Source organism: Poecilia formosa, unplaced genomic scaffold, assembly GCF_000485575.1.
Source record: "Poecilia formosa unplaced genomic scaffold, Poecilia_formosa-5.1.2 Scaffold96, whole genome shotgun sequence".
NCBI classification, from domain to species: Eukaryota; Metazoa; Chordata; class Actinopteri; order Cyprinodontiformes; family Poeciliidae; genus Poecilia; species Poecilia formosa.
The window spans coordinates 1,615,936-1,643,138 of NW_006800035.1; the positions used below are offsets into that span (position 1 = coordinate 1,615,936).

Consider the following 27,203-nt stretch of genomic DNA (forward strand, 5'->3'; position numbering starts at 1 on the left):
CTTGGCATCAGAGCTAATATTTAATATTTTCCTTTGACCTCTTGACTCTCACCCCCAAAATACTTGCACTAAATTCACTGGGTCCATGACAGTTGAAGGGTTTTAAGATAAGAGCATTTAAATATTAATATTTTACAGTTTTTCTCAGTTTGGGTGCATTTCTGAGAAGAGAATTGAAATTCTTAAAACTACCTGTTCAATCTTAAAATTACTGTCAATTCTGCACATCAAAAAATGAGTTGCTCATTCCTTTTGCTTTTGTAGATCATGTAACTGATTATGTACACTTGTCTGCTTTTCCCCCGTTGTAATTTGCTTTTATCGTGTTGATCAAAATATGTTAAACATGTCTGTGTTGAATTCTCAACTTCAAAAACAGCATAAGTTCATTGTGTAAGTCTTAACATGCATAAGTCTTAAAGTTGTCATAATGTTAATCATATTTTAATTAATTTATAATTGATTCTTTTCTAAATCTGTCCTGAATTGGTAAATTGCTCCCAAGTGAGTCCTGAGTTTCTCTAACAGGTCAGTGTATGAACCATTAGCTCAACCAACGATCAACCAGTTTTCTGAAAACAGATTGAAGGTGCATCTGTGAACCATCAGTTGGCAACATTATGCTCTATATAGTCAGAACACAACACAATGTTACATTTCTGAGAACTGATGAACAAGTATCTGGACAGAGTGAACAGCCAGAGAGAAGAAGAGGAGTGAGGCTGAGGAGGAAATAGTTGGGAGGAAAGCAGAAGAAGAGTCAGAAGAGGCTGAGGACATCTGCCAGTTTCCATCAGTCCAACATCAGGATATGGCTGCGACCCACAACACGATGCTGATGGAGGTCTTCCCACCCTACTGTTCATTCCTTAACCCCACTCAGGAACCTTTGTCAGCATGATAATGGCAATTAAAATGTAATGTAATTATGTAATTTCTACAGCACTGTACAATTTTCCATGAGGAGATTATCCTATGGCTCCTTTTCTACTTTTTTTGTTCTCTGCATTTCTGTCTTTTTCTTTCTGAATCACCATGGCATGGTCCATCAAAAAATTACGGCAAAAGCGTAAATGTGAATTTTGTAGCCTCTTCCCATGACTAATCAATTTGACCGTCTTATCTGTACATGGAGAAACTATAACTTATTATTTTGAGTTACTGATATGTTAACTGACAGTTTTAAGAGCTGAACTAAGGATTTTTCAAGCAAACAAATGCTATTTTTGCTGTTTCTACAAATTGTTTTGAGAAATGCGTTTACTGTTTTGTAAATGCCAACAATGACTTGAGAAATCCACCAAAAGTGACTGAGAAAATCTAACATAGCATAAATTGTCTCAGGTGTATCTATTTGTTTGCCTGTATGAAAAGTGTTCACATTTACAGCTTTGTTTCTGCTAGCTTGCAGGAAATGTAACTTACATAAATGGTTGAAGACAACCTATTGGCCTTCATGAGACTCGGATAAATGGTAAGTATCTATTTCATAAATTGCCTAAAACAGTTATATACGTTTTTATTTGTGGTTTTTGTTTATGTATTTTGTCTGGTTGCAGAGAGAAGATTTAAGAACTACTGACTTTTCAGTCAGAAATGATCACACCGCCTGGTTGAAGTACCAGTCTCCATATGTAAGTCAGCAAAGGTGAAACAAACATTTAAGTGAATGGTGCATTTATAAGATGTTCATGTAGTGCATCTTTCTAACTTTTGCTTTGTTTGTTTTCCAGCAGAGAGGAAACATCTGATTGACAACATGTGAGTCTCAATTTCAACCTGTGACTGGGAAGACTACAACCATCCTGAGCAAAGTCTGAACTCAGTGACTTGTTACTCTCAACCCAGAACAAGAATCGTTTTATCACCGGTTTTTCTTCTACAATAGGTTATCTCTTATGTCGACACATGCTGTGTTTTTTTGTTTGTTTTGTTTTCCAGATCTCAGTAATACCGTGAGGAAACTGGACAGAAAATAGAATTGGTTCTTTTTTTATCTGAATTTTTAAATAGAAATTGTTTCTTTAAGTGTATTACTTGTAATCTGTATTTTTGTTTAATTTGAATTTATTTTCTTAACTTTCTGTATAGAAATGCTGACAATTTACACTTCCTTGTGTGTTGTACTATAATTTTTATGGTAAAATTCTGGTAAGAACAGTGACCAGTAATTTATCATAAGGTTTTTTTTTGTTTTTTTTTACAATAAAATGTCAATATATCATACAGTCTGGCCGTGTTTTTCACTTATGTAGATATTAGGCCTCAGGCAGTATGATCGTATTTAGTACGGCAAAACCACATTTTAATTTTTTTTAACCTATTTTAGGAAATACGGTATTTTACCGTATTTGGGAAATACGGTAAAAAACTGGCAGTTTTGGTTGCCAGAATTTTACCGTATAAAGACGGTAAAATTCTGGCAACTCAGCTGCCAGTTTTTTACCGTAAATTGAGGCCGTTTTTTTTTCACAGTGTATTTGTACTGATCATTCAGCTCATATAGATGAAACCACTAGTCTGTCATGATGGTTCTCAACCACATGTTTCCTTTAATTAATATTCCTTTAAGAGACTGAACAGACTCAATATCAAAACTAAGAAATCACATAATATCCTCTGCATTACTGTAAACATTTAATTTAAGACATGTGCCTCTTTCACTTTGTTAATAGTACAAAACCAATAAGCAGAAGGCATGTAGCAACTATTCAGAAAAAAATTACAATTTTGGATTGTTTTCAAGTACAGCAGAACAGAAGATAACACCTGTTCAAGTGTGAAGTATGTATATTTAATTTAAACAATCAAATCTATTGTATGTTAATACATAAATTCCAATAAAATGAACTCAGGTTTGTTGTTGCAACAGGTCTGAAATGTGAAAAAGCTGAAGGGGTGTGAATACTTCTGAAAAGTACTGCATGTCCTAAATCTAAATGGGTTTTATTCTAAAAGGATTTCAATTTTTTTTTTTTTTTTTTTTTGAAAACGAAATATATTAAAAACCATAAATGTTCCATTCTTGTTAGAAAAAGAAGAATTTGTGCTGAGGATGTATGCCAAAATTAATCCTAATCTCCTGTTTCACTGTGTATCCTGTTACAACACAAAGGCTTGATTCCAATACACATTTTGGCATGATACTCAACCTGAGTGGAAAATACGCCTGCTTCTGCCACGCGGCTTCAATTAAATTACCAATAGCATAAGTGCAAGTGTAACTAAATATAGCAGTCTGAACAGGGTTTGACCCAGCAATGAACTGAGAGCACCAAATTCAGACTTGCTCATAAATATGCCATGAAATCCGGCTTTCTTGTGCAAAAAGAAATTGTAATCAAAAGTTTCCTGATCCTCCTGCTGCTGTTTGGTTTAAGCCGTTAGCTTCCCGGTCAGGTTAAAGCGCAACGAAAACAGGAGCCTGGACACGTGTGCATTCCTCAGAGCTGCTGGGCTTTACCTGGCCTTATTAACTGCTCATCTACGCCATGTACTGTCACAGACTGCTAAGTGTTGGCCTCGGCTGCCACGGCCACTGAGGCATGGATGCCAAAAAAGCAGCTTATCTTGATGGATGGATTCATTATCACCTTCTAATTACAGGTGGATTTTCAGGTGTATTCATTACTTGAGCTGAACAGGGCGGTGTGTATGTGTTTATCCAGGGGTTACTGTTACATCGGTGAAACTGCAGGGGGTCAGCTGGTGTGTGTCTGGGGGTCCAGAGGTTCCTATTTCAGCTCTGCTGTTGGCTCCTTACAATATTCATTAGCTCTGTGGGGATCGGTGCGCAGCGCGGCCAGCTTGGTTCTGCTCTCAAATCAACTCGTTCACTCCAGTATTGATATCAGAGAGAGACTGTGCATAGATAGAGTGGATATTGTCATACACACATAAAAAGGATTTTAAAAAAAAGATCAGACCAGGACTTAAATATATGCTAAATGCAACATGAAATAATCAACAATATCAGGTACATTACTCTGCATAGTCACTTAACATACAAATACACACACTTCCTCTAATCTGTTAAAGAAAAAAGTAAATAGCAGAACTCTTATTTTATTCAGAATCTGATTACTTTAAGGGGTGCTTAACACAGAACTTCTCCCCTGCATCCAAAGAGCTGCAGCAATTGACAAATCTCATTTTAACTCTAATTGCAAAGGATTTGACAGGTGGTGGGACTTCTACTCTAATGGGGCTTTCTTTCGATGCAGTACACAATCTCAAACAAATTTCACAGACGCATCATTCCCTACTCTCTACAGTGAGACCTAAACAAAGTGACAAGGTCACTAAAAGCAGGTAGAATAGCTCTATCTGGGCGTCTCATCTGTGCCAGTTTTGGACGTGTGGCTGCCAGGGGGTTGGGTGATCCAAATGAGTCACACCGACACAAAAATAAATCATCTCTGGTAGCATGTAGAGCGCGCGCGCGTGTGTGTGTGTGCGTGGGTGTGTGCGTGTGAGGGCAGTGTGTGTAGTATGATGTGTTAACAATTGATCTATAATCGCTGTTGTGCAACAATAGTTTGGCTATGAATAACCATAAATAATTGCTGAGGAAAAGCTTTAAAGGTTTGGCATCATTTATTTTACAGGCACATGGAGCCATTTTATGGAACGATCAAGTAACTATGTTACTTTCAGTTGTTATAAAAGTGCTGTATATATCAAACATAACTAAAGAGAAATCTGACTTTGCAATTTGATGCCTTGAAATTGGCCTCTGTTTCTTTAAGAAGCTTGTGGTCTGTCCAACACTCCACCTTCAGCACACCATCACAGCAGTGCTCCTCCGTTGTCCCGTTTACAGATGTTCTTAGGAGCCCTGGACTGAAAAGTAGTTCCTATGATGAACTCAGCAGACGTGGAATTCCACCAGGTGTTTAGTAATCATCGGTGCTGCTGCTAGTCTTTAGGAGCTCAGGCAGAAGCTCAACTGGGGACTGCAAACCCAAGTATTAGCTTTGTGGAAATATGGAGCTTTGCATGAGCAGATTAGACATCCCTGAATGGTTGCCATGGAAGATTCAATGATTCCTCAGTGACGCATGAATCAAAGCAACATTCCATGTATGTGTTTGATGAGGGAATAACAATTTAAGATAATATGAAGCTCAAAATGGTCAATTTTGCATACCTCAATCATTGTGAGAAAGTTGCTGTTTAGTCCAGTATTAAAATGTGTTTGATGATTTGAAGCATTTTCAGTGCAAATAACAAAACTATTTGTTTAGCTCAAAATTACCCAGTAATTATTACCCAGTAAAATTACCCACAATGTAAAAAAATAAAATAAATAAATAAAATAAAAAAATAAGAATGTTCTTGATTTACAGTAAAATACTGACAAAATTTTACCATATGAATATGGTACAGTTCATATGTACTGTATTTTTGCTGTTTTTATCCATATCTGTATTTACATGGATTTTACCATATATGTTTTATTTTAATTTTAATTTTTATTTATTTATTTATTTCGAACAGACAGAAAAAACAATCAAGAAAAAAAGAAAAACAAAATAAAATAGAATGAAACAAACTTAAGAAATAAAATGTAAAACAAATTATTTTGCCCATGTGACACGCAAATTTTATATTTTCTGTTCGAAAAGGAGCAGGTAAAAGATATAATATCTTATAATATCCTGCCCCTTTCCTACTTGTCAATTTATAATCAATGAACTTTCAGAACATCAAAAAGAGACAACTTGTTTCCATTTTACATGATGTTTAACTATGTACAATTATTTTAAATACTATTTATATCATCAATTGCATTATAGACTATTAAACAGTCATCTTATATAGCATATTTTGAAATAAGCTCTGTTTTAATCAGTTTTTTAAATTGGTTTGCATTTGTACTTTTTTTTAACTCATTCAATCCATTCCAGACATTTACTCCACACACAGATAAACAAAAACTCTTCCTGGTTGTTCTAATATGTTGTTTTTTAAAATATCCTTCACCTCTTAAATTATAACCACCCTCTCTGTCACCAAACATTTCCTGTATATTGGGTGGAAGTTTCTGATTTCTGACCTTCAACAGACCACTAGTAAAATATGTATTTATATGGTAAAATTCTGGCATCCACAGCTGCTGGTATTTTCTCATAAATTTGAGTCGTGTTTTTACAGGGTAAGAAAGCATTTTTTCATTAAGTTGCTGACTTAGACATCATTAACCTCTTAGACCATTGATTCTCTGCTTATTGATCAGTCACTACTGTGATGGCTGTAATTTGGTCATTTTTGATGTTCACAAGATGAACTTAAACAGACATAAAGAAGCTCGAGTTTGGCTGTTTTATACAGTACCTAAACTAAGCACCTAAAGGTTTCCTTCCCTCATTTACATGAAGTGGTGGTAACAATTGAAAATGTTTTTTGAAATACAGTAATAAATTTGTTCCAGAATTTGTGTTCAATGAAAACTCTAGAGGAGCTGCAGATAGCCTCAGCTCAGGTAAAGGAGTGGTCAACATGTTATTTATCAGTCATAAACTCTGGTCAGAACTTTTTGTTTTACCTGCGTTACGAACACATGAACAGTCATGAACACACTATCCTCACTGTTCTTTTTATCTTCCTGAATAATGAGGTTTAAGATAGTGAAGTAATGGTTGGTTTGCATTGAAACGTTCATTGACTGTATCCGGCTTGCCCATAGCAAATTATTTCAAATCCAGGTTGCACGGTTCGAAATGACTTCCAATTAAGTGTGACGGCTTACGTGTTGAAGATACCATGAAGGTCAGCTGTCCAATTACATTTCAGATTCTGAAACATTTCTGTCCTACTAAATTAACGCTGAGACAATATGCATCATGGACAGATTGCTTTGGCAGCCTAAGTCTCAAGAAACACAATTTCTGTACACAAACCTAACTATGAGTCCATTTAGGAATCATTATAACAAAGCAGAGATATCAAAGCCATGAGAGGAGCCATTTCCCATAAACTCATTAATGAGAGATTATGTTAGCTGCTAATTGTAATTCTCTTGTTAGTCCTCATTTTGTCCTTACGGTGTAATGCCAAACTGGTGCCATTAGAAGAGTCATTTTTTATGAAAAGTTCCTGTTTTTAATGGAGCCAAGGATGTGCAGAAAATCTTTATATACATACATTTATTCATTGCTACTTTTGTCACCACAATAAATCAGTTCTGCCCTGAAAACCTGACTATACGATGTTTTTAGACAAATAAGATCACAACATTTTGTGACATTATTATAGACAAAATCCTTCCCCATGAGATTTAAAAGCTCTGCCTCACCTGCCTGGGGGTGTATGTGTGTTGGCCATGTGGTTTATGTTCAGTCAGGTTACGGTGGTAGTGAAGCAGCAGGATTGTGGGATGTTTAACTGAAGCAGAGCAGCAATAGGCAATTGGCAGTGTGGCAACTTTTACACCTTATCTAAATACATACAAATTTGATAAACATCGATTATCAGTTGAAACAGCAGCAATAATATCAGATATCGATATCAGCCCAAATTTTCATATAATTTCATCTCTAATTATTATCATTGTCATTTTTATGTCATTAAACATTGAAGAGCAGGAGCCAGTTGCAGGAAGCAGGCTGGTGATCAAAATGATTTCACTCAAAAAAAAGAAAATCAAAAACTAAAATCCAGTGGAAATTCAAAGTACGAAATCACAAGCGTAGCAAAAGGAAACCAGCTGGTAGGGATAACAACGGGAGCTGACCAAGAGCTGGCAGACTCTTTTTTTGTTTACTTCATTTGCTTTTTGTTTGCGTCATCTCATCCTGTTTGCTGCATTTCATTTGCTTGCGTCTCTTTTTTTTGTTTGCATGTTTTCTCTGTTGCTGCGCATTTGCACTTGTCGGCCACCGTAGGTCTCTGATGACGGGTCCTCATGGTTTATACCTCACCCCCAGCTCACAAATCTATTCCATCCGAAAAACCATTTAATGCTTCTAAAACCAGCAACAGAATTTCACAAGCTGCCTGTTTTGTTTTTGTTTTTTTTGTTTTTTTGTTTTGTTTTTACAGAGATCAGTGAAGACATTGTTGCACTAATCTAAAATACTGAAAATAGACATTTACAATGTAAAGCTAAATGTAACAGATCCAAAACTGCAGTGAATGCAGAATTTATTCATAGCTCTTCACTTTTTCCACATTTTACAGCTTCATTCAAAATTTTATTAAATTAATCTCTGTCCTCAAAATATTCTACACACAAGTACCACATTATATGACAATGTGTAGTACCTGTGTTCTTGTGGTACATTTATATAAGTATTCACACCATTTACCAATGAAGCACAAAACTGAACTGTTTCCTCTGATCATCCTTGAGATGTTTCTGCAGGTAAAATGGAGCCGCCTGTGGTAAACTCAGTTGACTAGATTGATTTGGAAAGGATCACATTTGTCTATGTAAGGTCCCACAGTTTACTGTGCAGGTCAAAGGTCAAACACCAAGCATGAAATCAAACCAACTGTCTGTAGACCTCATACACTGAATTGTCTTGAGGCAGAAATCCAGAGAAGAATCCAGAAACATTTCTGCTGCTTGGAGGTCAGTGAACTGAACGGCCTCCATTGTTGGTCAGTGGAGGAAGTCTGGAGGAAAATACTGAAACATAAAATGTGGATAAAATGAAGAGCTCTGAATACTTTCCAGATCTGTATGAGATCAGACATTGCAGAGTTTTTTTTTCCTGTTTCTTCTATTATAAGCATTTTATTATGATTGATTTTTATCTTTCTGATAAGAACTCATAAAAATATCCAACACATTAAAAAGGTGGTGGTTGTAAATGTAAAATACATTATTATGGATGATTAACTAATCATCCATAATGATTATTTTATCATTATGGATGATTAACTCCATAATGATTAGCTTTGGCTCATACTATGTCCAACCACAAACCTTTATGTTCTGGGCATGGAACACTTCATGTTCCAACTTCACAGTTCAAACTATACATTTCTGACATTATTGCAACAATAAAAAATTAATGGGGAAAATAAGTTTGTATGTGAGTGCATTTGGAAGTGCAGCTTGTTCATATTTATTTCCTTGTGTGGTTTTCTTAACATCTTATGTTTTAATGCCTGATTGATCTCCTTCATCAAAGTCCTGCCCTACAGGAAGCAGGAAGGCAGAATGTTTTATCTCCTGTCTTCAGGTTCCCACACTGACCAACCTGTTGGCATTTAACAAGGAAGGTCCTTCTTGTTGCCAAAGTTTAGGTCTCCATATTTCTCAGCCTTTATTCGTCCTTCCTGTATGGAGGAGAAACAACATAAAACTGATCATATTTGTGTTTACACATTAAGTTATGGGATTATTTAAAATCCCTGATGAATCTTATCCCAACACTATGCAGATGAACATAGTCTAGTTAACATTTCCCCCATTTTTCATAAGATACTTGATGATGAGTAAGTTTAGGTTAAAACTGGAACTATTCAGAGGAATACTGTCTCCTTCTCTCTGCATTATTATTCTTCTCACCAGCAGCTCCAAACATATCTGCACTGCATATACCACATACTGCATAATGCATCACAGACTCTGAAGGCAGCAGCACACTGCAAACTCCTTTCAGATTTCCAAACACTCATTAATATTACACAATGATCAATGTGAAAAAAGTTATTTTTATTCTGTTTTTGATGTTAAATTGTTAAATTGTTATATTTTAAAGGCTTCAGGATTTTTTTCCTCCTCTTTTGTCTCTTAAAGTTTTCTTTGATGTAATGTTTCTGAATTGCTCTTGATCATCCATTGGCAGAAACGGTTCTTTATTCGCTGAAAAATGTTTTAAATATTATAAAAACACTCTATGCGCATCGAACAAACTACTGCAGTTATTCACAAGATCCCTTCAGTATTTGTATTCCTTTTCCGTCCATACATTTATAAGCAGAAACATAAAGAAATCAGAGACAACATGGAGCTCCATTCTCACCCAACAACATGTGAACATCTTGAATTGGGAAGTTGAGGTTACACCTCTGGTCTTCAACCTCTGAGATCACTTTTCTACAATGCTGCTGTTCTGACCTGATAAAAAGCTGCTCCTTGTTCCTCGCTTTGCTTCTGGACCCGCTTAATGACAAACCATTGGCTTCTGGAGGAGTGGACTCTGTTGAAGTTTTAAACAACTGGATCTGATTTTAACTAATCTCTAACATGTGGATGTGACTTATGTAATGCACCAGTTTGATTGTGAGGGAAACTATGGCCTGAAATTTCCCAGGGTGTGGTGCGTGTGCTGAGGCGTATTTGTTATCATAAAATAACTTAAACATTTCTTTTGCTTTGACTTTAATGTCTCAATATTTGGAAGTGCGACCAACACAGATTGAATGGCTTCCTTTGCATCCTCCGCTGCCATTGCAGTGACAGGCAGACTAAAATTATAAAACAGAGTGGAAAATCAATGCCATCGCCAACAGACTCCTTCTGTTCACTGATTGGCCAGAATCTTGAGAAACCAAACTCAGTGGGACAAATCCCAAAGGCTTCATGAGATAAAAACTGCTCCTAACAGTCCAGCCTTTCCACTGGAGTTTGAGTCAACGCTTATGAACACATGATCCAAATGCATTTCAATGGGAGAAGAAAACCCTGTGCATAAACATGTCATATGTATAAACAGTGTTTGTGTTCACTGTCTCTGACCTCACACACAACCACTTGGGCCAGAAGGGCATGCATGCTTGCCACACTTTTCAGATTTTTGCTTTGAAAAACATTATTAATGCAATATCTCATTTTTGTTCCACTTTGCAGATGTATTCTAATTTATCTTGGTTTACCATAAAATCTATAAAATACGTTGAAATCTTCAGTTGTTACACAGCATGGGTCAAAGTTCACAGGGTGCAAATACTTGTGTAAAATCAGAACATGGTGGATCACAGTGCATGTTGCTGGTGGCTCAACTTCCAGACAGAACATGATGATAATCCTCAGTTTTACAGAATTCAGGGACTCAAGGCAAAAAAATAAATAATAATAATAATAATAATAATAATAATAATAATAATAATAATAATAATTGACTTTCTAATTACCAGCCAGATGAACAAAAACGAGCCAGTTGCAACCTTTCATTTATTGACTGATGCACTTGCATATTTCTTTGCTGTACAGAAAACAAATGGCAAATTATAACTGTCACCAATAATAGTTACTTGATTAATCAACTAATTAGTTTATTTGCTTATTTATCAAATGACCAAATGTAAGAATGTAAGTGAATAAGCTGTTTCCTGTAAATTTACTTTATCAGAAAATTATTATAAATCTGACATCAAATTATTTTCCAAGAACGTATAATTTTGCGATTATTTATTTACAGTTTCCTGTATATTAAATGTTTCTTTTTGTTAAGCATTAAATGTTTAGGAATTCTTTTCTGCGTTAAGCAGACAAACAGGAAACATAAAGAAAAAAGAAAGAAAAAAAACCGCACAGAGTCGTTATGGTGGTTTGGTATGAATTCCAAAAACATGGTTTCATATTTTGGAAGTCGCTCTGTTTTCCAAAACAACAACAAAAAATCTTTCTTCTTCCCCCATGCGCTTCTTCTCGCCGCCTTTCTCTGCGCTGCAGAGCTGCAGTGATGTCAGCCTGCCTGGGTCATTTGAAGGTCAGCAGCCTCGGAAGGGTTCACCCAAAGTTCACTCGCATACATTAGGCAATTCAATCTTTCATTCTCGGTGGCAAAACTAGTTGGAAATGAGCAGCACTGGTGGGACGGATAACCCATTCGTCATCGCGGAGGGGAACGGCTGCTTTTTAAACACCGTCCGTGATTATTTTCTGCTCTTAGAATAATAAAGAAGCTCCGCTCCGAGCAGCCGGCAACGCGAGCGCTTCAGCCGAGAGGCGGGACGGGGCGATCCGCTGCGAACACGGCGGAGCGGCGCTGGCTATGGAGGAACCCCGGCCGGAGGTCCGCTGCAGCGCGCTGACTGCTCCCGGTGCCAGAGACCCGAGCAGGGGCATCTAGGACAAGCTGCGGGACCAACGTAATTCATGATTCCGGTGCGGGACGGAGGAGAAGAAGAGGAGAGAAATCCGCTGCGCCGAGAAGAAGAAGAAGAGAGGGGGAGAAAAAAAGAGGAGGAGGAGGAGGGGTGAAGAAGAGGAGTTTGATGGAGTTGTGTGCGCCTATGCCGGCGATTTTCCTGCAGAACGCACACGAGTGAGTGAACAAAGTGGTCATGTTTGACTGCATGGACATGCTGGCCGTGAGTCCCGGGCAGATGCTGGACTTCTACACGTCCAGCCCGTCGTCCTGCATGCTGCAAGAGAAAGCTCTGAAAGCCTGCATCAGCGGACTGGCGCACAGAGAGTGGCAGCACCGGCGGAGCGCACACTGTAGGTCCAACTTCTCATCCTGTCTTCCTGTTGCTGCTGTTGTTGCTTCTGTGACTTAAAGTGAGGGTGAGCTCTTAATGGTGGTAGTCCAGTGAACCCTGACTGAGTCATCCAGATGACCAACATGTTGCTGTTCAGGGCCTGCTGATGGGAGAACCGGGGAATGCTTAAAAATCAAGTTGCTCTTTAGCTCATTTCCAACCCCCTAAAAAAAAGAAAAAAAGACAAAACCTCAGTTTATAACCAAACTCACTAAGAGTCATGAGAGCAACATTAACTTACTTGTCGGGGGAAAGTTTAGCATGTTGCAGAGAGGAACTCTGAGTCATTTTTCAAGCCTCCATAAATCCCCGGCAGCGGAAGCAGCTTCCTCCCAGCCGCTGATAGATGTCTGGTCTCGGATGAGCTGATCTGTGAGAGCTCCATGCTGGCTGCAGGAATGCAGAGAGTAAACACGTCCAGAGGCCGGGCCTGCGCGCATGGCAGGAGGGGGGGCGAGCCGCGACCTGCGCCCCCTGACACTGATTTAGATAAATGACGCCGCGGACTCCTCAACAAGATTAGTGGCCTGTTATCGGAACAGGAATTGGACAAGGATGATCGATGGGCGGCTGCTTGTTGCTTGGATGCGTCAAGGCCAGTGACATTTTAGGGGGAAACGGGATTTTTCTATTAAAACGCTTCTGAAACATTTCTATTCAGCTACATTTTGAATAAATTAAAAAACGTAGAAGCGATGCAGTTATTTTAGGAGGAAACACAACAATATGTGATATGAATCCCAGCGTCATGCTGACGATATCATTGCGCTTCAGAACCACTTTGCAGTGTTTACTCTGGGCTGACAGCTGCTGCTTCTGGTTTGGGATTTATCCCCATCAGATGACGACTGGCCTCTGGCCGTCATTCCTCCACCAGCCTCCACCCAGGGCGCTCTCCTGCGGAGGGGCTGCTTATCTGCGCTGGGGAAGTGCAAAAGTTCCTGCTGCGACCTTTAACCCGCAGCGGTGAAAGGTCAGACTCAGAGGGTGAGCAGGGAGCCCCTTGGAAATAGGTGCGACGGTGTCATCTGGTGACGCTGTCTTTGGTTTAGATTTGACTTTATTTTAACAATAAAATTAAATCATAAAAAAAACCCCACCAATAATAATAAGAAAAGCCATGCTAACCAGAAAATCCCAAAAAATAATTGTGGGCAGAAAAATAGGAAAGAAAATGTATATATTATATAAATACCTCAGCAGAAAATAAATTTTTTGGACGTTTTAAAATAATCTGATCTCCACGCAGACTGCTCCGCGGATTTTCTTCCTCTCCATTTTCCAGCCGTTTGAGCTCTTGGTTCAGGTTGGAGTCTCCTGTCTGGACTTTGGAAATGATTTAATGCATGCTTTTTGTTTTTAATGTTATTTATTTATTTATTTATTTATTTATTTATTTATTTATTTATTTATTTATTTTTTACATGGTTTGCTAAATTTCATGTTGAATCAAATACAAACATTTTGAAGTGTTAGATGTATTCATATATTTTGAAGTCTGGTTGCAGTGTTTTGTGTGTGTGTGTGTGTGTGTGTGTGTGTGTGTGTGTGTTACCCGCAGTAATTCAGTGATTAACAGTGAGGAACACGATGTTTGAATGGAAAGAATGACCTTTACTCCCAAATTAAATGTTTTCAGAGATTTTAGTTTTCTATTTTTTTTTCAGATGATTCCATTTTGTCACATTTTCATTTTTATTTCCTGCGTAGATTGTTAGTGTCAGAGAGGCCATTCTGTCCTAGCAGAGGAGGATTACTTTTCGACATTACGCCTTATCTAACTGTTTTAGAGATTTAAATTATTTTTCCACAGATATTTTAGTCAATTATTAATTTAGCAATTTATACTTCAAAGCTAAGTATTACTGTTATTTTACTGTTCTTTATGGAAACTTTTTTAGAGTTCATGTCTTGCAAATACATATTATATTTAGATATTTTTTAGGATGTAAACTATTATCACTGCAGTTATGTCCTCCTAATCTAACAGAACCATAAATTTCACAAATATTCTGACATAGTGAAAATACGTAGCGGTGGACGCTGTTCAGAATTTCGTACACATTGAGATAAATCTATTAATTTGTCTTTTAGTTTCTGAAATAAATATGTTGACATTTCTTATTTTATATCTTTTATTTTTTTAAACACTAATTATAAAAATGAAAATTATTTTCAAAAAGTGAGAAATAAAATTCTGATATTTTTGGAAAGATTTTCTTTTTCACAAGGCATTTCTGTATTCAAGAAAAAATGTTTGTTGAAAAAATTAATTGTAAAATTGTAGTTAAAGATAAATGCATGACTTCTTTCAGCCGTAAAGCCGTTACTTTAAACGCTGACTGACATGTCAGCATTTGATGGAGCAATATTTTTTTCCAGCGCAGCAAGGGTTACTCATTGTGGAAAAATAAATTTGAACAATAATAAATAAAATCGCAACTAAAAATAACCATTGTGTCATCTTTCCCTTTAACTGTGAACGCTACCAGTTTGGAAAAAATAGAACCAACATTCTTTCTATTTCATTTCTCCTACAATCTGATTGGATCACAAAGTGAAGCCTATGTCGCCATGCAGACCAGTTAGCACAACATTCAGTTACAGTTCTGTAGTAACTACATATTAGTTCCATCCTTCATTCCTAAACCTGTGCAGTGCACCCATCAGCTTATCTGTTTAATTAGTGACTCGTCTTTTTTTCACTTATGTCTACAGGTTTGTAAAGGCAGGAAGAGCTAAATAGGACAGAAGGAGACACCGCTGCTCTATTTCTAAAAAGACAAAAGCTCATTTGGTCCCTTTAAGCTCTGCTTTGACCCACTGACCTGTCCGACTGGAGAACATTAAATTCCGTCTGGTTCTGTTGGAGTACGCTCTGTTTTTATCCAGGACTCAGATTGAGAAGCCTCTCAGGGTCACAGGATTGTTGGTTTCTTCGTTTATTTATTAGGGATAATGGAATCCTCCTGGGTGTTAATTAGCAGTCTGACAACAAGCCCACCATTAATGCATTTCCTAATCCAGTTTGGATGTTAATTAAGAATGATCAAGGACCTCCTTAACGTAGATGAAATGGGCTTTGCGGGCTGAAGAATGGCTGCGTCTGATGCTCACACCGTAGCAAGGAGGATGAAGGTGATTTAATTGCATCAAAATACACCTAAAGATAACGCTAAATAAATCAGAGCAGCGCTGTCTGTGATGCTGCATGGGGATGAGTATAGTACAAGTGATGTGTGTGATGGGATAATTGGAGCTTTTTTTTTTTTTTTTTGTCTTGGAGGCTTAAGCGTCTCTGATGTGGACATGAGAGACCATTAGCACAGCTTGCTCACCAGGCTAATTTAGTGGGTGTGTGAAATGAAAGGCGGACGGGGAGAAATAAAAGTCGTGTTCTGCGGTGAAATGAAACGAGAGCTGTCTGGTGCTGGCCGTGTTTAATCAACATGATTAGGATGGCGTTGGGGTCCCACCAGGGTTATTTACTGATACTGCATATCGCATCTAGATTCCAGCCTTTTATTGTATATCAAACACCAACAGGCTTTAGATAAATGCATGTCTTCAAAGTTCAGAACAACCAGCGATTCATCTGTAAGCTTCTTGCTGCCTTTCATGTCACAGAAACCTTAAATAATAGCCCAGTGTGACCTTCTCCTTTACTTTAACAGGGCTGCCTGGATTGTTAAAGTTCCTGCTTTCAAAAGGCAGGTTTTGATATGGATTCAAGCCCAGGGCGTCCTTACATTGACAGTGGCACAAACACCCACAAAAAAACAAAAACAAACATCTGTCAATTAAGGACCAAACAACAACATTTGTGTCACTTGTTTTCACGCCTAGTTACTGCGGAATGTAAGTATTGAAATAAAACAAAACGTCTGGGACACCCCTAAAACTGACGCATGATGGATTACTTCTCTCGGCCCACTGGGGGTTCATTTTTGCTACATGAATGATTTGAATGGACACTGGAAAAGACTATTGTGTTCTACGTGTGCTAAAAGGAATTAGCCTATCAGTGAAGCTATTCAAACCTAAAATAGCATTTGAAAGCTAAACATGTAGCAGCTAACGCTAATGTCAGTGTAAACTTACAGACCACATTTCTAAAGATGTTCCATGAATGATTAGAATTTCCTGAAACTTTGGAAAGATGAATGGATAGAATAACATATTGATCCAATCTGATGGTTGAAGAACCCGAAGAACAGCCCCAAACAATAAATATCTTTGTTGTTGAGCTATATTTCTTCTATGAGCAGCAAAAATGTTTTTTGAACTATCGATGTATAGTTTTTGATTAAAATGTGATTAATTAATTACAGACCCAGCAATGAACTCAATTAAAAAATTTTAATCTCTAAAAACATTCTTAATCTTCTATGCAATTTTAATCTTGATTAATCATATTTTGATTTCATGAATATAATTTTTTCATTTAAATGGATTTAATGGATGACTGAATCAAACCATAGACAAGGAATAAATATTGTAAAGCAGAGCTCTAATAATCTTTTAAAGAAAGGAAATGCATTTAATTGCTTTTAAGTTCAAAACAGTAGGAAAAAAAACCTTGCCAAACTGAACAGACCTAAAAATTAAAGTGAATTGCAATATATAACAAAAACATAAAGTACAATTTCTACTTTACTTTTCTGAAATTTAAACATATGCATGAATAGTCATTTGACAGAACACTGAGGAGTCCCAGCAATCAATAGAGTGGAGAAGGAAAGTAGGCGAAACCAGAAACCAGAATTATCAGTGTATGCATTTAAGGCACACATTGTCAAGTCGAATGCTATCATAATTAAGAAAAGTTAAAAAAAAAAAAATCATCCCTCACTGACACCACTGAGAACCAAAATATGAAATTAGATTTTCTCCCAGATACTTTTCTGCTGTACCCAAAGCACCTAGCTTAGAGAGAGAAGTTGTTCTTTCAGCTGACATTCCTTTAAGGCCAAAAAAACCAGTGGACTTTAAAGAATCAACTTCATTTCAGCAGTCAGATTCTTTGTACCTCTCCTCAACTGCCCACCTCTTCATCTTCTGCTTGTTTCACCATTTGAACTTCCTGGTCACCTCTATGAAAACACCTGAGGTGCTTTCACCTCATGGCTGGCTGCAGAGAGCTGGCTTAACCCTGATGTTGCAGTTGCTGCTGACTTGCTGTGGTGTTAATCTGTGGCTCAGACCTTGAATCTGATGTCTGAATGCAGGTACATTTTTTAACCTGAACAACTTGTCAGGTTTTCTCCTTCAGGTATATCTTGACTGGAATTGGGTGAAACTGATGTGAAATATATGTATATTTTTTATTTATTTATTTATTTTTTTCCTGGACAAAGTCAATGAATGTATCATTAACTCTGTGCACTCAGACTTTCTTTCCCATAGAAGTGACCCTGAGCTAGTGTCTTGTGTTTTTTACGTTTGTCTTCTGTCTTCTTAAATCCCCAGTTGGTCATGGCAAACAGACTTTCATAAGGAGTTGTATCAACCGAATATTTTCTATTTTTGACAATTGTTTTTGAAAATTGGTGATGAAAAAATCTGAAAGCCATCCGCCATTTTTGACAGATTACAATTCACACAGCTGACCACTTGGTGCAGATGTGCACACATTTTTCAACTTTACACATAGAGTGCATCACAGAGGTCACTAAATCAATCAATGAATCAAAAAAAAGAAAAAGAAAAAAAAACCATCTGAGTAAATTCTCTGAGCTAAAGTCAATGCATCTCGCTATCCAGGCGTGTTGAAGAGTGATGGGCAGGGAGGTTTGAAGCATGTCTGGTCAGTATGACCAGTGCTGCAGGATTTACTCCTGCTGAAGCAAAGACTGTCAGGGATTAGCCAATCCCACATTCAGAGCCTAATAATGCCTTCAAATGGAGAAATGTTCCCTGATTTTAAAACTTTAGCTGAAATGGCACTTGTAATTCCAGATTCCAAAACAACATGGAAACCATGAAACATTTGGTTACACACACGCTGTAGAATTCAGGTCCATACAGACCAGGAGGAAGTTGTGAGACAGCCGGTGAATCATTCATAATTCAAGTGCAATCATTTAATTTTATTGTTTATTTGCAGTTACTGAGGAGTCAGTGGATTTTGTCACTGCGGATGTCTAATGGCACCATGTGGTTTCTCTGTTCAGCGTGTTGAATATCAATTAAACCAAATGAAAATAAAAAGCACTTGAAAGTGGCATTATTTATCATTTAAAAAATTGATGGGTAAAAACAGATTATGACAAGATATTACTGACCCAATCAAAATGACCAGTGAGTGTGTCACGCACACTCATACTGGTTCCTGCTTCCTGTTAAGAAGAAGTAGTTCCTGACCACTGCCACCACATGCTCACTCTGGAGGAAGGATTGCTGTCAATGGCTCAATGCGAGTGTCTCAGCTTCCTTACATTTATCAAATGTTTGCATTATTAACTAAATTATTCTGTCATCTGTTGTATTTACAGTCAGATTAGTGTCACTGATTCTAATCATAGTGGTATGAATTTGATTTGTTGTATATTTCTCTATAATTGGAAGTAAATTGAACCCATTTTTTCTGTGAATTAATGCTACTTCAGTAAAGTGATCTGAATTAAACCAGATTTTCTCTTTGCCCCAATTTTTGCTCCCCTCATTAGATGAAGTCAAATGACTCTTAGCTCTTCATTATTTCCATGTTGTGAGAGCCTGAATGTTAAATCCTCCCTCTCTGTGAAATGTGTTTGTGGAGGAAACACATTTCACAGCAATTTGGTGTGCTTCGGATGAACTTTGACCGTTTCCTTTGACTGTGACTGCTGGATGTGAGCGGCGCTCCTGCAGAGAACACACTTGTAAACTGAACCAAGTGTCAGCTACGGAGAGAACGAGGTGCACTGACTGGGAGTAATATTCCTCTAATCCTCTCTGGCTATGCCCACCAGTTCACACTCAGATTACCAAAGCTCTCTGCTCAACACAAACCAAATAAACTGATACCCTGAGGAGCTTCAGGGAAGGCCTCCCTTCCTCTTTTCATCAACCCCCCGTCCACACACACTCTCTCCTTTTTGTCCTGCTTCTGGCAATCTGTTAATTTGTCAGGTTTAACTCAATCATGTTATTTATAATTCCTTTGAATTTCTTTTGGATTTAAATTAAAGCCAGTGTTGGATTTAAAGCACACTTGTCCCACCATTATCTGCAGCAGAAGAGCAGCTTTGTCCTAATTTGCGAAGTGGCGTCGTCGTTGTGTTAAATTGCCTGTGTGCAGCGACAGACTTTGCTTCAGGTTCTTTACCATCTGTTGGTCATGTGGAGCATGTGGGCACAGCTTTACATGTCACTGGTTTTCTGACTTGGAGAACGAGATACAGTAGAAGCACACAGAGGACAAAGAGAGGACAGTGTAGAATAACCGACAACTTTTATGCATGTTACTGTTGAAACTATTTTATGTAGTTTAATGAAAAGAGAGCACAAGAAAAACGGAAAAGCTACCAGAATGTCAGTGTTCAAATCACCTACTAGGATAAAGTTTGAATAGCTTGACTCACTGATGACCTTCTCTTCTCCGGCTTAAAATAGTTTCAAGAATCTACAATGAAAAATAAAAGGAGATGCACAATACAGAACAATACTGAAATTGTTTTGATGTAAGCTATCTATGCCCAGACACAAAGTCTCACTTTTTAAAACAAAGCAGTTTCTCTGAGGTACGAAAGAAGCTTTTTGTTGTGGGAAAAAAAAGGAAAAAGAAGAAAAGGGTTATTGCAGTTGATAGAAAAAATGGCAGCCTTCGCAGTGTCTGCCGGTTGAATAAATCACAGAGGAAACTAGCTGTGGCTGCCGCTCTGCTAGTGGGCAGAGGTCCGTCTTCTCTTAGCTCCAGGGCCGCTCTCCGGCCCGGGCTGAGCGCAGTCAGAGGGGCTCTTGCAGCGTTCGGCTGGGGAAGTGTTGGAGGTGTGCAGCGCTGCAGTGCTTCTCTCAGAACAATGGCAGCAGCATCGGTTCAGTGACAGGATCAGATCCAGAGTCTCTAACATTTAAAAATTCTTTCTGCAGCGCTTCAAATAAGCTAAAGTCAAAGTTTATCCACCAACTGGAGTAGACAGAATATCTACTGTGGATCCAGTTTTTCTCTGAAAATGTAATGCGAGGCAGGAAGTGGTCAAGGAGGCCTGTTTTCTTAACAGTGTCATGTGACACTCCAACTCTTCCTCCAGGAATCAAATCAAATCCAATTTTATTTGTATAGCACATTTTAGCAGCAAGGCATTTCAAAGTGCTTTACATCATTAAACACAAAAACACAGAGTTGAACGTTGAATAAACAATCAAAAACATTACATTTCCCACCGAGTTGAAGTCCTGCCCTTCAAATCGGCAGAAAAAAACCAAAAACAAAACAAAAACAACCCACACCCCTTTTAAAACAACGGGGGCGACTCCAACCCACACCCCTTTTAAAACAACGGGGGCGACTCCAACCCACACCCCTTTTCTCCCTACCCTTGAACCCGGGTTGGGATTCAAATCCCAATTGTTGTTTAAGTTCCGTAAACAACTCAAGATTTAAAAGCACTCAGTGTTTCAGCTTTTTTTACAGTTTTCTGGAAGTTTGTTCCAAATTTGTGGTGCATAGAAGCTGAATGCTTCTGTGCACACAGGAAACTGAAAGTGGGTTAATGCAGTGCATTCTGGGATTAATATTCCAGTCTCTTTTTTTTCTCTGTATTTATTTCAGTCCTTCATGGCTGGTCCCAACAGTTTCCACTCAGGAATTTGTAGCTGTGGCTTTTTTAAAGTCATGGTATCTCGGCCCACGGCAGGCATAGATGCTGCTGCTCTGCAGATCATTCCTACATTGGTAGATAATCGTGGTACATCTCTTCTCTCACTGCTGTTTTTCAAGAGGATAGGGACCGCAAAATTATTATAAAAAGATCCACGGGAGTTTAACTAAACTTGTCCTATTCCTTCACCAAACCCAATCCAATTTTTAAAGTATGAAAGTTTGTCATTAGTTTTAAGCTGTTTTTTATTTTTGTTTTATTGTACCAATTTAGTGTACTTCCTGTGACAGCTCACAGTCTGCAGTGACATGATGTGGATGTGTTATCACACTGTTGTCAGCTGAAAATGGGCTGTCCTGTTACAGTCAGGGGGCCAGAACCTCTCTGATTATTTATTAATTATCACAGAACATCAATTTATTGACCCTGTCAACAAATCACATCATTCACTCCTGAAGATGTTAAGCTGTTGGGCACATTGAACCGTCGCTCTCACAGGATTTCTGACAGCTGCTGCTCCTGGAAAGACTGGCAGCTCTCTTAAATGTTTTTTTAATTGTCCAAAGTCTTTCTCACTGGAGTGACGGACCTCAATATTCATGAATAGTTTTATTAGCCTTTCCAGCTTGATGAGCATCATCAGTTGCTTCTCCAGTGTTTGTGTTAAAACATTGGTTTCCACCCGACCAGCTGCCCAAACGCCTATAGAGGTGAAATATGTTTAGTGAAATATCCTCTAAGAGGAATCTGGTGTGTCTTTTTGCACCATTGAGGTTAGCTTTACATCATTTTGGAGCCTGGCAATGGCTGGAGCATTTTATTACACCCGATATGTCAAACATCTGAAATAAAAGATGGTCCACATCCTTTTGACTATCAAATATGCACAACAAAAGCCTGTGTCTGCAGTGGATCACCAAGCAGCTGGTGTTCCAGAGGATTGACCAATCAGGATGGCTGCTTTCTCTAGGCTTTCCCCACATTCAGCCCGGCCTCTGGCAGGGAGTGTGTGCTTTCCTGTCCGACCCCACTGGAAGGTTCATCCAGAGGCTACGAGTTCAAGAACCGCTGCAGCCACACATTTTTCTCTGCCTGCTCCAAAAAACAAACAAACAAAAAAAAACCCGCCAGACTAGTTGCTCATGCTTGTCTGTCACCAGTCTTTCTTTGTCTGATACAGCTTTCTGTGTGTTAACATGCAGCGAAGTCAACTCAAAGTTTAATCACCCAGAAAATGGAAAAAGGCTCCCTTCACCTGATACTGATATAGCCCATACAGGTACCCAATGACCATACACACACACACACACACACACACACGCGCGCGCGCGCACACACACAGGCATGCATACGCATGTCCAAACATTCACACAAGGTGCTGCAACACACTTGTGTGACCCATCTGTCTGCAGGTGGCCATGCTGCCTTTTAGAGGCAGCCATCAGCTTCAAATAGGCAGCCCGTCTTTATTGTTGCCCTGCCTCTCGTCAGCATGGAACCACCCAGCCGTTACAAATGCACCAGAGGAATATCAGCAGCCAAAAGTATTTTTCCTCTAGATGTATGTTAAAGTGCCTGCACCACCTGGTGAAGGCTAATGCATATTGCTGATGTGTGCTGTTGGCTATCCATCATCACCACCATATGTTCACACCCTGTTACATTTACATGTCTGAAAGGAGACAAACTTTGGATCTGAGTTTGTGAAGAGCTTACACTTTTCTATCTTCTGCTTGTCTTAACCTGTTATTCACGAGAGGACCCAAATTTGGGTCCTCTCGTGACAGAGGTGTCAAACTCCAGTCCTCAAGGGCCTCTGTCCTGCAACTTTTAGATGTGAACAACAGGTTAAACCTTGATCAGACAATAGCTTAACAAGAGGAAATGTGTGACTGCAAAACAATTAAGTTGTGCCTTTTGAGACCATTTGTGTGTGCATTAACCTGCACTTAACTCAATTTCCTTTTTAAAACATACTTGCAAAATGGCTTGACAATTAGAAATTTGTCTTTTCATATGGTGGTATGTATGCTTAGCTTTGGCTTGGGTTCCAAGTACAAGAACATGTACATTCCTAGAGGGATGTACATCAGTTCATCGAGCTTTCCCGATCTTCTGACACAGAAAGAGCTGATGCAAAGTATACTTGCAGATTTTAGTGAAGGCAGGACTTCAGCATGGTAGGAGGGAGGCAGGTGGAGAGTTGGTTCAGTAAAAGCCTGTTAATCAGCCATCAATTGAAATCATATGTTCTAAAGCAGGGAAACATCTAAAACATGCAGGGCAGTGTGCCTTGAGTACCAGGGTTGGGAAACACTGCTAAGTTTTATGTAGCTATACAGTGTGGGTGACTGGGTGGACGGTGTGAATGGCTGTTTTTCTGTCAGCCAGTCAGAAGGTCATGACAAAGTGGGGAGGCTTGGCTCATATTTGGTAAAGCTCTTCTCTAAAGTTTCTCCACATCAGAACCAAAAGCAGCCTGGACTGTTGATGCAGGATGGACTCATGATTTCTAGTTGTGTATGCCATGTGGATCTTACAATTGAAATAGAGACTCTATCTTGTTAAAAGATAGAGTAGGTCTATCTTTTAACAATCTTAAGGGTGTTTTCTGCCTGGCAGTCCTTCAGACTGGGTTCAATTAGTAACCAAAATTGCAGCTTTTGTTACATTTTCAGCTGCTGTGGTTCGTTTTCATACTGCACTGTGTCAAACAAACTTTGAAAAACCTGCTCCCCTCTCACCTGTGGTCACCACTGAAGGAAATGACATGAAAACTTCTGAAGTCTCCAGTCTGCTTGGTGTTCACTTATGCATTTGAACCATACAGTTACCCAATGACCACACACACATGCACGCACGCACGCACGCACGCACGCACGCACACATTTCACTATTACTGAACCAAAACCTGGGTCTGTAGGAAGACTAGAGTTTGCTCTTTAGTCCATATTAGACTTTGATTACGCATTCACACCTCCTCAAGCAAACCAGAGTTTCTAGGCAAATGAACTGGAGTTTGATTATAGCGGAGCAAACAGCAGTGGTGTGAATGCATCCTGATTGTTTAGTTCTGGGAGTTTATATGAATTCCTGCCTCAATCTCCTGTTCTTAACTGCCATAATTTGCACCTGGTATGATATTCAGCTTAAAGGCCCTGCATGCTGAGAAGTCAGAGATGTTACGCTGCATAGCCTGGTGGTTATTTGATCTGCTAGTTGAATATTGTCTTTCTACCATTGGGGACAAGTTCATCCGTTCTCTTCTGTTCTCTGACAGAAGAGAACAGAAGAGATGGTACAAAAAACTTTGTGTTTTGGACCATTCCTCGTGTTTTAGCTAGCTGAACATTGTTAGGCAGTGTTCACTTGAGTAGGCTTTAGCTGTTTTTGGTTATTACCAAGCATCAAATGGCTTATTACTAAAAATAACATTGATGATAGTCAGTTAATACTGGCATGCAGAGGGTGAATACACGGCCCATATGTGACAGTAAACTAACATCAGTCTGTTTTCATCTGAATGTCACAGAACAGTTTTTGAAACAATGAAGGAGTATTATGCCCATTATGTAATTCTGACAATATTTATTCTCAGGTTTGTATCACTTTGAAGTCAGACCAGCAAATTTGTGAAACTCTTATCTTCACTTTATCAGTTTTCTGAAAGTCTTCTAAAAACACTGAGCTTTTTCTGCAACTGCTTCAGAAAAATGTCATTAATCTGACCCTGCAGCTCCAACTTCTCTCAAAGCAGGTGTTGAGAAAGACTTAGCCACAGTAGTTAACTTACTTTTCAATATTTTACCATGGGACAGCATTTAGACTCCTAGTTATACTGATGTGCTGCTGACTTTTTAGAGCTTCACTTGTTCCAAAGTTGTACATTTGACACACACAGAGTGAATGCTGATTGAGATCAGATTAAATTAAAAGAGGAGTCCACGTTGGGAAAAGGACACACTAATTCTAAAAGTTTCTTCCTTATCATCAGTAACTGGGTTCTCTCTGAAGTATGGAAGAATGTAACCTATTCAGAGGTGCTTGGAAGGTTGTGTTTGAATGGAGAGATCTCTGCAAATATTTAGTGCCAATTATGAATTTACTTCAATCTGCTGTCTTCACTGGGCTTGGTGTCAGACTGTACATGCAGCACAGAGTCCTCTTCTTGTTTAGATTCAGTCATGACCTGAGGTAGTCAGTTGTTGGCTGTGTTGGATGACTGTATTTTGTGTTTATATGATACAAAGCATTTTGAACTTCTTTGTCGATGAAATGTGCTATACATATAAACGTGGTTGATTGATAGTCTTTATGTTATGTCTGTTTACACTCAGGAACTATACGCTGAAAACTATTCATATAAAAATGTAAAGAAAGCTTTCACAAAGAGATTTTGATTAAAACAGCAATAGAATTAGTGGTCAGTCATAGGGTGTTCCTGCTAAAGTAGTTCCAGCATTCAACCAGAGCTCCTGCTAGAGCCACTTTCTACCTGATTAAAGCTGCTGTATGTAACTTTGCTAAAAATATAGATTTTGTTCCATATTTTTGTTAAACTGACATTATGACAGTATTTAGAATGGTGATCTATGAACAGATTGAGTTCCTCCACCTCCTCCATGTGCCCCCAGTCCTGTCTGAAGAAATGCACCGCTGCCGGTCAAAAACAACCAATCAGAGCCAGGAGGAAGGTCGTAGTGTCATCAGTCATGATTGTGCACCTGCTGCTTAAGGCAGAGAAACAGCTTACTGTCCCAGGAAAACTGTTTATCCTCCATCATCAGTTGCTATTCTGACTAGCCTAAGTATTTGTTAGGAAGATGCTGCAGCATAGCAGAGAGTAAGAGAGAGAGGGCCTGGGGTGCACATGCTTGATTGACAGTGCTAAGTCCCTCCTCCTAGCTGTGATTGGTTGTTTCTAGTTAGCGCTGGGAGGCAGAGCTAACAAATACTGTCTAAGTGATACTTTGAGTCAGTGCAAGGTTGAAGAAATATTGTAACCGATTTCAGAACATTTTCACTGCTATCCTTTAAAGATGATCAAATTAACAATAAGAAAGTTATTTATTTAGATGTGGTGGCATGTAGGAGATATTCAGAAGTCCATACATGAAATCATGTGGTCCTGATATGCCCACTGGTATTGTTTCTGAAATAAAATAACTTGAAAGCTACAAGTTGGTTTTGGTGCTTAGACTATTCCGAGTCACATAACTCTACACTTCAGTGGAGTGGAACTACTGAGACAGGAGAAAGCATAACGGCCTTTTTTATGTCTTCACATAAAAAGTACAATTTACCGGGATAAGAGCACACTGGAGCAATGTAGTCAATCCACAGATGAACTGCAAAGTTGTTCTAACAAGTGCTGCACGACACATCTTCTAAAATATTGCACAGAGAATTTATTTTTCATCCCATTTTTGTTGTATGAAGAGAAAACAATTTTGTCAACAAAGTTTTGTTTTGCCTTCAGGTTGAAAATGAAAAGGTCCATTTTTGGTTTGTAGAACCCTAAGTGAGTTGTTTAGTCATTTGAACAGAGGCCTTTTCATCCTCCTCTCCTTTACTCTCCCTGCAGCCATCGAAACGCAGAGCACCAGTTCTGAGGAGTTGGTCCCCAGCCCGCCATCACCGCCACCTCCGCCCAGAGTCTACAAGCCCTGCTTCGTCTGCCAGGACAAATCCTCTGGATATCACTATGGAGTCAGTGCATGTGAGGGCTGCAAGGTAGGACTGGCCTGCTGCATCACACACATCAACAAGCTGTGTGTGTTCAAAACCTGTGTTGTCTTTTTATTACAACACTAACATAACATCTAGGAATAGCTGTAGAGTTGTCGCTTCATTTTAACCCCAAATAGTTTTGTGAAACCTGCTCATACTGTCCAGTGAGGGTTGTAAACTACTCTCAGAAGTGTGTGTGTGTGTGTGTGTGTGTGTGTGTGTGTGTGT

At 38.7% G+C, this 27,203-nt stretch overlaps 1 protein-coding gene across 3 annotated transcripts in view; it reads left to right on the top strand.

The window, feature by feature from the left end:
* The window catches only part of LOC103142416 (retinoic acid receptor beta), a 110,661-nt gene that overhangs the window by 27,360 nt on the left and 56,098 nt on the right, over window positions 1–27,203 (top strand). For 2 of the 3 annotated variants that reach the window (XM_016674461.1, XM_016674463.1), the window contains exon 2: window positions 26,830–26,978. In XM_016674461.1, the coding sequence (XP_016529947.1) occupies window positions 26,830–26,978 (149 nt within the window). Of the gene's footprint in view, window positions 1–11,085; window positions 12,401–26,829; window positions 26,979–27,203 lie in introns of those variants that run through there. The other variant, XM_016674464.1, reaches the window with a different exon arrangement.